General features: G+C 54.7%; 1 protein-coding gene across 50 annotated transcripts in view; it reads left to right on the plus strand.

The window, feature by feature from the left end:
- Positions 1–12,139, plus strand: part of DYSF (dysferlin) — a 236,648-nt gene that overhangs the window by 211,794 nt on the left and 12,715 nt on the right. For 44 of the 50 annotated variants that reach the window (XM_035272224.2, XM_078349054.1, XM_078349051.1 and 41 more), the window contains 7 exons: positions 808–978; positions 1,659–1,801; positions 3,735–3,874; positions 5,176–5,264; positions 5,522–5,617; positions 6,019–6,160; positions 10,619–10,718. In XM_035272224.2, coding sequence (XP_035128115.1) covers positions 808–978; positions 1,659–1,801; positions 3,735–3,874; positions 5,176–5,264; positions 5,522–5,617; positions 6,019–6,160; positions 10,619–10,718 — 881 coding nt within the window. Of the gene's footprint in view, positions 1–807; positions 979–1,658; positions 1,802–3,734; positions 3,875–5,175; positions 5,265–5,521; positions 5,618–6,018; positions 6,161–10,473; positions 10,719–12,139 lie in introns of all 50 variants that reach the window. The other 6 variants (XR_013526458.1, XR_013526459.1, XR_013526461.1 and 3 more) reach the window with 1 other exon arrangement.

The following is a 12,139-nucleotide window of genomic DNA, read 5'->3' on the forward strand; positions in this document are numbered from 1 at the left end:
TGCTGTCCCTGGCCCCTGGTTCTCAGATGGTCCACTCCACAATCTCTCACTGCTGTCACTCTTTGGGGGTGCCACAGGCAGGATTCAGAGCAGTTCCAGTCCATCCTCATAGTGGTCTCCTCTCCTCCCAGGAAGTCCTTGCGTTCCTTGCCCAGGCATGGGCCAGAGCACAGCTCCTCCCAAATGTGGCCCCTGCCCTCCTTCTCCCTGCCACAAGCTGCTTTAGCTTTCCTGAGTGTGCGCCAGGTGCCAGGCTTGTGTCTCCCATTTTAGGGGGAGAAGGGAGAATACCTCTGCCTTTGATGCCCATGGTAGGTGGGGGTCTCAGATATAGCAGGAGCTCTTGCCAAAGAAATATTTTCACAAATTCTCCCTCCATCCCTTCCCAGAAGTGAGTGTGAAGAGTCTGGAGAGTGGGTCTGAAACCACGTCATCAGTAAATTCCAAAGCTCTGGCTCCTGCCTGTGGAGTTTCACATCTTGCATCTCTGGTCTCCTGGTCGTGGTCAAAGCTTCAGTTTCAATGTGCTTTTCCAATTCGTTCTTTGATTCTGCAGTCTGTCAGGCAGGCACCTGCCTTATACCTAGCACAGTTTATTTGGGAAAGTCCTGTCCCCCGCCCGCCCCGCACACACACTCAGGCCCAAGGCCCAGCAGCAGTGCTGTGGGTGGTTATGCCTGTACGAGCTACAGGGGTTCCAAGGAAGGAAGACTTCCTGGGGTAGTTTTGCGCTTTTGCCCTGCCCTGCCTTGCCTCTCCCTTGGGTGCACCGTGTTGGGTGACATGGGGACTCTGCCCCTCCTGTAGGATGTTTGAGCTGACCTGCACTCTGCCTCTGGAGAAGGACCTGAAGATCACTCTCTATGACTATGACCTCCTCTCCAAGGATGAAAAGATCGGTGAGACGGTCATCGACCTAGAGAACAGGCTGCTGTCCAAGTTTGGGGCTCGCTGTGGACTCCCACAGACCTACTGTGTGTACGTGGATGGGGGCTGGCTGCTTCTCTGACAACATACCACCTTGGTCTACTGAGCACATACATGTGCCAGCCCTGGGCTTAGCACTTCCTAGCCATTCTCTCATTGAGTCCAGTGGGTGCCCTATCCCCACTCCACAGATGAAGAAACTGAGGGCCAGAGATGTTATTGGTTGTAAGCAATAACCTTGAACCAAGAACCTGGCTCATCACATTGTTATAATCCAGTTCTCTGTAATGCACACAGAAGGCCTAGAGAGGACTGGGCACCTGGAAAGGGAGAGAGAGAAGGAAGGCAGGAAGGAAGCAGGGGAGACAGATGGGAGGACACATGTGCTGCAGCTGGGCCTGAAGAGGAATTCTGTGATCGTTTGTCAGGGGAATGCATGTATGGACAGCACCCCCTTCCCATCATCTCGAGTCTTGTCTGGGTCTGATTCTCTAACTCTGGAAATTGAAAACATTTAAGTTGCAATTCCACACTTAAACGAATCCTTATCTCTCTGAGCCTCCATTTCTCCCTCTGTAAAATAGGGATGCCCAGTCATGGTGAGCAATCAGGTGGGGCACCCACATAAAAGCATAGGGTGGGCAGTGCTGTGCATGGGGGTACACTGGTCCCTGCATGCCCTCGTCAGTGTCCTTGAAGCATCTCGTCTATGTCTTGTGCTTGGTCCTCAGCTCTGGACCGAACCAGTGGCGGGATCAGCTCCGCCCCTCCCAGCTCCTTCACCTCTTCTGCCAGCAGCGCAGAGTCAAGGCACCCGTGTACCGCACAGACAGTGTGATGTTTCAGGATAAAGAATACTCCATTGAAGAGATAGGTGAGCTGGCATGTGACCCCAAACCATGGTGGGCTCTTGCTGTACCCCTTCCTCTCTCACCAGACACTCTGCTACCATAAAGGACCCAAGCAGACGTAATCCACAGCAGCAGGCTGTGGGCAGCACAGAAGGGCTTCACTTGCACTTGGTACTTTTAGGACCAGTACTGACCTGTGATGCTACTGCAAAAATTAGAGGTCAGGGCACAGCCAGGGTCAGAGTACAGTCCAAGGCCAGGTTGGGGCCCATCTGAGGGCAAGAGCAGAGGTGAGTCTGAAGCCAGTGTCAGGGTTAGAGTTAGGCTCAGTCTTTTTCTGGCATTGGCTGGTCTGACTGTGGGTGGAGTTTGGGATACAGTCCACTTCTGAGAAACAGTTTTCTACTTAAATCGCACCAGCTTGGCAGCTTGACCTTGATGATGCCTTCCAAGCTCCTCACCCGCAGCCCATGCATCTAAAGGATCCCAAAGCAGGCAGGAGACCTTGTAGTGCCCCCACCCTGCTCCTGGTTCTGCCCAGCACTCCTGGCGGAGAATCCCACCACATGCTCTCCGTGTGTCTGGGATGCCCGCAGGCCTGCATCACCCACTCAGAACAGCTCAGACTCCCCAGAGGTGTTTACAGGCCCAGCTGGCCCCTCGCCTTCTGGTTGCTTCAGAGATGTTTGATGTCAGAGCTGGGGCCAAGGTTATAAAAGGGAAATGATGGCTTTGATGCCCCCATCCCCCACCCCCTCCTCCCTCTCATTCTGTTTTCCTGACTCCCAGGTCATGGCAGAGCCAGGCTCGGCCATAAGGCACTCCCCAGCCTCCTTTATTCCCTTTTCCTGTAGAATGTGCATATGTTTTTGAGGGAGTCTCATTTCCTTCTAGTCTGTGAGCAACTTGAGCACAGGGCCATGGCTCGTGGACATAGAGTCATAAGAAACAAAAGCCAGAAAGCTAGAGATGGTGAGGTCCGACAACTTCCTGCCTTTACACAGGAGGCTGGTAAGACCAAGAGTGGCAAACCACCTGCCCAGTGCCACCCAGTCAGCTAGGAGCAGAGCCAGGGTCCTGGCCCGATGTGCCTTCTGACGTGCCATGCCTCTTCCTTTGGGGCCCCTACTGAGATGGGGAGGGCAGGTCTGATGGGTGAACACGTGTGTATACGTATGGGTATGCATGGTGTCAGGGTCAGGACTACCCCATGCCTTCTCCCATCTGTGGCATCAGTTTTTGACCCATCTCCTAGCAAGGAGGAGCTGTACCTGGGAAGCACCCGGGGCAGGAAGGGGTGTTCATGCCCAGTCACGCACCTCTCCTGAGTGAGCATGTGATCTCAGCTGCCCTGCTGCTAGCTGTGTGCTCTCTGTGCCTCGAATTTCTCATCTATTAAAATGGGGATAATCACAGCATTTAAGCCTTATGAAGATTAAATATGTTAATATCTTGAAGAATAGTGCCTGGTATGTGGTTCCTGCTCTAGAAGTGTTTGCCGTTATTGGTATTATTTTAGCTACTGCTGCTAATGGAACAACTTACATATATGAGAGCATAATACTGGCAGCACTAAGATGCCAGACCTAGGGGTAAAAGTTGCTGAGGCTTAGAGTTGGGAGCAGTCAGGAGGGCTTCCTGGAAGAGGTGAGCTTTGGAAACAGGAAGGATTTGTATGGTGGAAAATAGGAAGAAAACTTTATAGAACAGGCTTGCTAGAAATGATGGCAATGGGGACTCTGAATGTTAAGCCTGGAGCTCATGGACAGCAAGATTTCCCCTATAGAAAGTGAGACATGAGGACCAGAACAAGTGTATCTGGGCTGGGGGTGAGGCTGTGGGAGTTAGGGGCTCCCCATGAGCCTCAGGTAGCCCTGCTCAGCCTGCTCCCTGGGCAGCCCCATCATCTCTCACTTCCCTAGCTACTGTAACTTTTTTGTCTTTTCTCTGGGACAGAGGCTGGCAGGATCCCAAACCCACACCTGGGTCCAGTGGAGGAGCGTCTGGCTCTGCACGTGCTTCAGCAGCAGGGCCTGGTCCCAGAGCACGTGGAGTCTCGGCCCCTCTACAGCCCCCTGCAGCCGGACATCGAGCAGGTAGGACCTCAACCCTTGGGCCCCAGAGTCCTCGAACTCCAGATAGCCCCAACTCCAGGAGGGCCAGTGGGGACCTTGGGATTTGGTCAGTCCCCGCTTGACAACGTGGATATCCCAGAAGGGCCAGTGGGGAACGTGGGATTTGGTCAATCCCCCCTTGACAACGTGGATATTCCAGAAGGGCCAGTGGGGACCTTGGGATTTGGTTAATCCCCCCTTGACTCATCTCTTCACAGTCTGAGTGCAGCCATGGTTGGCCTGGGAGGGGCTCTCTAGGGCCTGGTTTCCCCTGGCTGCCTCCATCCCTCAGGGCCTGTGAAATGAGTCTGACTCTCCCCCCTCACCCCTGTAGGCCTGGCCTCCAACCTCTCCTTTTCATCCTGAAGCCTTCCTATTTCAGCCTGACCTCAGGATGCCCCCACCCAACCACTGTCTGTCAGTGACTCTGTATCAGATGGCCAGCCCTGTGCTGGGCTGCTGTAGGGTATACAGCCAGGATCACTGGCATCCTATGACCAAATGACAGAGCCACCCACAGGGAACAATCCTCAGGAGGAGGGGAGTCCTCCCACACTGAAGGGTGGGGACCACAGAGACAGCTGCCTTGGGATGGTGACAGGGAGGGCTTCCTGGAAGAGGTGAGCTCAGAGCTGGTTTTTGGAAGAGAAGGGGAGACAAGGTTATAGGCAAAGAGTAAGGCCAAGAGGAGCCGTGATGATGCCTTTGTGAATGCCAGAGAACATTGCCTCTGTTGTTTGGAACTCAGCCCTCTCTTCACCTTGTGGTTTGGCTACCAGCCTCCCCAAGGTGGCACAATGGGTGTGGAAACGTTGGCTCTTTCATCTTCTAGTTCTGTGACCCTGCAGAACTGACTTAACCAAGTGACTTCAATCCCTGCTCCTTCTTCTCTAAGATGAGAGAAATTCACACCTCACTTGCAGAGAGGGAGGAGGATGAGGGGCGGGTAAGGAGAGTGGCATCCTGTCCATAACTGAACGGTGCTCTCAGACACGCCACGGCCGCACACATGCCCTTCCCTTGGCCTCCAAGACTCAGCTGAGCCACTACCATCTCTGAGAATCCCGCCCTGAGCCTTGAGCCCCAGGCACAGGCCCAAGTCCTGTGGGGCAGTGGCCACCTCTGCAGTTGACTCTGTAGTCCCTTGTTTAGGGCAGTGAGCCTTTTCCTGGAAGGGCCTGGGTTTCTCTGATCTGTTTCCTCAGTGCCTCGCCCGGTGCAGGTGTGTGGTAACAGTTCGTTAAATGAGAAGGGTGGGGAGAGAACGGACCCTGTCTCCGCAGGGGAAGCTGCAGATGTGGGTCGACCTGTTTCCGAAGGCCCTGGGGCAGCCTGGACCTCCCTTCAACATCACCCCACGGAGAGCCAGAAGGTGACTTGCCAGCCAGAGGCTCTGAGCTGGGCTTGGGGGTGGGGGGCGTTGCAGCCTGCTGTGGGTGGGACAAGGCGGTTGCTCTTTTCTTCCGGGCTTCAGGCTGCTCGGGCCACAGAATACAGTTCTCATTCGGGCCTGGGCCAGCATCCAGCCAGGCAGGCATCAAGTCCTCTTGGGCCAGGCTGCTTCTTGGCCAAGGCCCTCCCATCCTTTGGTAGGAAATCTAGGTGGATTGGAGTCATGCCTCTCCCCAGGTTTTTTCTGCGTTGTATTATCTGGAACACCAGAGATGTGATCCTGGATGACCTGAGCATCACGGGGGAGAAGATGAGCGACATTTATGTGAAAGGGTAGGGAGCCAGCATCCTCTTGCCTGTCCAGCTCGCCGCGGCTCCTGTGCTCCCTCTGGGTTGTGCACAGCATGGGGGAGCTCTGGCTCAGGGAAGGGGAGAACAAGCAAGCTTCCAAGGAGGGTCCCTGGGGGTGGTCCCTGCCTTTCGGGAAATCATTCTCCACCAGATTTCTTTCTGGCACTGAACTTTGGGTTGAACTTACAAGTTTAGTGTTAGAACTGGGAAGTTAGAACATTTTCAAATTTATGGCACATTTTGTACATCATGCCGATTTCCTGGGAGTTCTTTTTGCAGTAAGCTCATTTACCTTCTTAACTCCTTGTCTGCCTGAGTTGAAGATGTATATACTGTGTTGGAGATCTTAATGAGAACCGTTATCTAAAAACGTGTATGTCTAGTTGGATGATTGGCTTTGAAGAACACAAGCAAAAGACAGATGTGCATTATCGCTCCCTGGGAGGTGAAGGCAACTTCAACTGGAGGTTCATTTTCCCCTTCGACTACCTGCCGGCTGAGCAAGTCTGTACTGTCACCAAGAAGGTCAGTGTCCTTCCTGTCCCCCGGGGTGCCAGCACCAGGGCTTCTAAGGTTAGCCTGACCTGGCCATGTCCCTGCCTGGCCACTGGCACAATCTCACTGCTGCCCCAGCACGTTGGAGCTACCACTGCCATCTCTGCATGGCCACTACCTCCACTATCCTAGCAGTGCCGGTGTCACCAGCACTGCCGTCTCAGCATTGTGTGATGACCCCCGTCCCATCGCAGCTGACATCATCATGACAGCTGTCTCATCACAGCCAATGTCACCATGACTGCTGTCCTGTCACTGCTGGTGTTAGCACGACTGTTGCCTCCTCACTGCCAATGTCACCACCACTGTTCTGTCATTCATGGCACTACCACCCCTGCTCTTATTACCCCCAAAGCTGCCTCCACTACCTCTGCGTCCACCCATTTTCCATTCTCTTCCACCATCTTTGCCATCCGCAGCACTGCTGCCACCCCATGGCCACCTCATGACCACACAGTGCCATCAGCTAAATCCAGATCCCAAAGGCACTGCCTCCCTCTTTACCCCAGGCAAGTTAAGTAGCAGGAAGGATCATGGGGTCCGAGTGGGCAGAGTAGGGACACCCACCATGGCCTTCAAAGGGGCAGTGGGGCAGACCCCATGGGGGAGCTTCCCAAGAGGGCTGGCCTGGCCTGTAGATCATGATGTCCACAGGATTGGGAGTTGCTTGGCTGTCTTTTCATTGCCTCATTTTCCACATCTGTGCGTATGGTCACCCTCCAAGCTGGGCAGCCACTGGGAGCGGCTCTGTGCTTACAGGTCTGCAGATAGCATCCTCCTGTCTTCATTCCTACCTCTCACTACAGGGCAAGGGCACCTGGGGAGACCTGGTTTGCATCATCAGCCAGAGGGGAGGCAGGATTTGGGGACCTTGGTCTCTGTGTCTCAGCATCTGCTAGTTTAGATCTTTACCCCTCAGCATCAGCTCTTTACCCCTGAACGAGGCAGAACTCGAGGGCAGCTGGCATCCTCCTGGTGGGACCAGGCCTGCCCTCAGAGAGTAGCTCGCAGAGCACAGAAAGGGTGCTGAGGGCAGTGGAGACTTCCGGCCCATGCTGGCTGGAGGCAGAGGGCCCTCTGCTGTAGCTGCTGACCATCCTCATCCTACCTGGCATTAATTTCTACCCTGAGGTCCTCTCCTACTCAAGGCCTCCAGAGAGGCATTTAGGTTCTGCTGGCCCGATTTCCTTCCAGAGGTGGCTCAAGGCTTTAAGCCTCAAAGCTGCTATGACTTCTTGTCTCTTGAAAGGAAGGGGATAGAGGACATACTTCAGTGCCTGGATTTTCTTACATGACAGACTCCGGTGCCTGGACTTTCTTAATTCTCTTCATTACACCCCCCTCTGCATGGCCCCTCCCAGCCTAACATGCAGGATCATCTGTGTGTTAGAGAAACCAAAATGTTCTGCAGAACATTCTGAAACCGTTAAACAAAAGAAAACATGGATTCAGCAGAGTTAAGTGGATCCCTTTACCGAGCCATTGCTGTGGAGTGACTGCCAGAAAGCAGAAATGGGCAACGGGGCTCTGTGAGGTCAAGGAAAGCCTGGGCTGTTTGCAGGTTGAGCCTTGTTCGCTACTGCTTAGTGTGCTTGCCGGTCACCAGCCTGTTGCCATCAGAAAGCCAAGGCTGTGTCTGCCTAGAAACACAGCACTGCCCCGCCCCACTCTGCCACAAACTGAGGGAGAGGGGTCTGGGAATGGAGAGGGATGGCCGTGCCCCACGTGCCACCTCCAGGGCTTACCTACCAGAGTTGCACATGGATGGGGACTAACACTGAGAGGAGTGGGAGGTGGGACAGCCCCTTCCTCGAGACAGGTGATGTGGACAAGGAGTAGCTGGAACGGAGGTTTCTGCTTTTGTCCCTGAGTAAGAGGAGAGATGACCCGGCACTGGGGCAGGTGACTTGAGACCAATGGAAAAGGCCGGAAAGAACTGCCATGCTGAGTGATGGTGGGGGAGGGAGAGTGACTGGCAGCACAGAGAGGGTTGCCCGGCAGTTCTGGGGACCCAGTTGTGGTTTCTGTTTAGGAATTTGGGGTGGCTCCATTCTGGCCATAATGTGCTTTTATCTCTGCAGCATAGGGCCTGGTCAGGAGGAAGAAGGGAGGGGAGAGTGGGGCCCACCTGCCGAGGGAGTTCCAGAGGAAGAGAGTGAGGACATGGGAGACCGTTTGCTTGCTGGCTGAGAGGGTCTAGGTCAGACTCGGGAGAATGATGAGCCCATGGGGGTAACAGGGGTGGAGAGGTGGAAGAGGGGTCAGGGTGTTGAAGAAGAGGCTTGCCGGGAGGAAAGGCTGGAGGGAAAGGGACATTCTACGTGATGCCAGACTCTGGGAAGAGGTTGGCTGGAAGGAGGAGCTGAGAAGGTCAGAAGAGGAGGTTAAGAAACAGAGTCCAGGTGGCTCTGAAGTCAACCAGAAGTGGAAGACAGAAACTGACTTGGTTCGAGGCAGAGCCAGAGGGTGCCTCTTGGGGTGAAGGGACCCTGGGAGGCAGGTGGAGCCGAGCTCACAGTGGGGCACGGGTCAGCTGGGCTGGGCTGAAGGACCGCATCTGGGGTGGGTTAGTGCACTGTCTCTGGGCTCCCTGAGCCTGCCGCAGAGCCAGCCCTCTGCCATGGGGTTCGGGGCCTCTGGCAGGCAGGCCCTCCAGGGACCCCATTAACCAGACGAGACTGTCGTAAAGTACAAGGTCTCCTTTCATCCGGCGGCTTTGAACCACCACTGTTTGCCCCGGCCCGGCTCCCCACCTGGAGCCCAGCACACCCACTGGGCCTGCCTGTGCGTCAGGCACCCACCCTGCAAATAAACAGCTAGTAAAAGCGCCCAGGCCAGGAGCATAATGAGCGCCTGGGACCTGGGGGGGGTTCATTCCCCAGGCTGGAGCCCCAGCCCAGCTGCTCCCATCAGGGGCCGTTTGAACCTCTGGCTCATTACTGAGCCCATAAACCAAGCCGGCCAGAGGAATGGAGGCTGCTGGCGGCCCATGCAGGCGGGCCTGCGGAGCTGGTCATAAAAGCTCGCCAGAGGAGGGAGGCACCTGCAGAAGGGCTGGAGCCATGCTGGGGCCTGGAAAAGGGGGAGGCAGCAGACACAGCGATGGAGGCAAGGGGCCAGCTGGAGACCTGAGCCCCTTCCCAACCCAGGCAGCAGTCCCAGCTGTGGCTGGGTGCTTTGCATGGTGACCAGTCCTCACAGGGCAGGTGTCACAGTCTTCGGTTTGGGAGCTCACTGGGATTTCCATGGCCAACCTCTGAGGCAGAGGTGGCCACACAGCAGGCCCTGGCTGGGCAGCAAGCCTGGGTTTACTAGGCGTGTGGTAGAGCCTTTCCCCTGCAAAGGTAGGTCCAGGCCCCTGCTCTGACCCAGCACTCAGGACGTGGCACCCGCCATCTGCAGGATGGTCACACTGCTTGCTATCCTTGCCGCTCCCCAGGGGAGAGTTAGGTGAGAAAGCAGAGAACAGGACTGTGAGCTGGAAAGCCCTCGTGACAGTGCTGTGGGTTGAGCGTGGCTGGACTGAGGGGAACCCAGGCCTCCGCATGTGCAGTCGCACACCCCTCAGTTGCTCCATGAAGCCTCAGTGGGAAGAAGCCCAGGATGACCTTGTTCCAGGCGAGCTGGTCTGAGGGAGATGGGCTGGGGAGAGAAGGGCGCCTCCTCTCCTTTTAGCAGGAGATGGAACTTCCCAGACTGCAGTCTTTTGCTTTGCCCTGGGACAAGCTCCTGGAGTGAAGTTGGGTAGGGTGGAGAGGACGGAGCTGGGGTCTAGATTCCAGTGCCAGCTCCTTACAGCAGGGTGCTGGGAGATCCTTCTGGGTTAGGTCATGGTCCCCCAGGGTCTCAGTTCCCCACCCTGACTCTGAGATCCCAGGTGCAGAGCAGGATTTACAGTGGAGAGCAGGACTCCAGAACCCGGCCGCCTGGGTTTGAATCCCAGCTTGCCGCTTCCTAGCTGTGAGGTCTTGCACAGGTTACTTGCTTTGGTCTCCTCCACTGTAAAGATAGTATCTCCTTCTTAGGTGTTAGGAAGGATAAATGAGTTCATAGCAGTAGCGGGCCAACGCATAGGAAGCACGATATCAATGTTACTGTTATAGTGGTCAGACCTCAGGCCCATTCCTTTAACTTCTCAAAGCCTCTCCTTCATCTGAAAAATGGGAGTGATAACCTTGACTTACAGAATTGGGAGGATTAATGGAGCTGTCTTATATGAACTGAGCCTGCAGGGTGCCCTTTTGGGCCCTTGAACACTGCCTTCTGGGATCTGCCCTTCCCAGTCTTCCCACAGGACCTGGCTCTGGCAAGACCTCGGGGACGTCCCACTCCTCTGCCTCCTCCAGGCAGCCTTCCAGGCTGGAAGGGAACACTGCCTCTCTCTAATCTTGCTTCCCTGCATCCTTCTCTGCTCCTCCTCTGGGTCAGGATGCCTTCTGGAGGCTGGACAAGACTGAGAGCAAAATCCCAGCACGAGTGGTATTCCAGATCTGGGACAATGACAAGTTCTCCTTTGATGACTTTCTGGGTAAGCACCATTTCTAGAATCCCATTTTGCACACTGGAGGCTGCCCCAGGACCCACACTGTGTGTTGATGCCAATGTTGGACCCTTGGGGAACCCTGGCAGGAGGAGTGGTCCCACCTTCTGCTATCAGGGAGCTCAGGATCATGTGGCCCCAGTGTTAAGAGAGGTGTATGACACACAGCAGTATCAGAGTGATTGGTGGCCACCGAGGGTGGGCCTGTCAGTAGAGGTGGCACTGAACACTGGGCCATATTGGATGGTGGGACTCAGATAGGTAAGGATCCGAGGGACGCAAGTGCATGCTGCCTGTCATCTGCTGTCCGGCCTCACATTTGACACACACTGAGCCCTGTGTGTGAGGGGCTCAAGGCACTCTTCATCCTTGTGCTGTGTGACTGACTGAATGAACCAACACAGGCTCTATCCCCATTTCCCCCAGACAGGGCTCTGGTGGGACGGGCTGTGCTGAAACCCGGGGCTGGGGAGCAGGGAGTGCTGGGTTGAAGGGAAGGTGGGGATGATGACCTTGCAGGATGGGATATGGGGACAGGGAGGAAGACATTGTATGGGGCCAGCACGCTCATCTGTAGATGAGAGCAGTAAGTGCACGATAGCCCCGTCACGGCTATAAAGGTGAGCTCTGGAAAATGTGATCTATCCATACAATGGGATATTATTCAACCATGAAAGAAATGAAATACGGTTACATACTACACTGTGGATGAACCTGAAAACATGCCAGGTGAAAGAAGCCAGACACAAAAGTTCAAATATTATATGGCTTCATGTATATGAAATGTCCACAATAGGCAAATCCATAGAGACAGAAAATAGTTTAGTGGATTCTAGGGATTGGGAGAAGGAAGAGGGGATGGGGAGTAACTGTGATGGGGAAGAGGTTTCCTTCTGGGGTGATGAAAAGTTTCTGGAATTAGATGGTGGTGATAGTCGCACAACTCTGTGAATATACTCAAAGCCACTGATCTGTACACTTAAAATGGTTAAAGGGGTGCATTTATGTGAGGTGAATTTTACCTTGATTATAAAATAAAGCGAGCTTGGGAAAATGGCGCCCAGGAAGTCAGGATCCCTAGATCTGGGCTGCCACTAGGGAGCAGCGTGGCCTCGAACCCTCTTGGGTGGCCCTTAATTGCAGAAGGTGAGTTGGTCTTCATTGAGCCCTGGGGCCCCAGCAGGGGATATTCTTGGGGCGCAGCTTCCGGCAGGGGGGAGAAGGCTGCCTGCTCACCTGACTGTCCCCCCGCGCCCTGCACACCTGGCTTGGCCAAATGCACACAGAGAACTTCATTATAAAAGCATCAGGTGTAAGAAGGGTGGCACCAAGTTTGACTTCTGTTATTTTACCTATTATTTTGTATAGAATTCCTGTAATTAGAAAATGCAGATGAGCCATGCTTCCTC

Source organism: Callithrix jacchus, chromosome 14 (assembly GCF_049354715.1).
Source record: "Callithrix jacchus isolate 240 chromosome 14, calJac240_pri, whole genome shotgun sequence".
Classification (NCBI taxonomy): domain Eukaryota; kingdom Metazoa; phylum Chordata; class Mammalia; order Primates; family Cebidae; genus Callithrix; species Callithrix jacchus.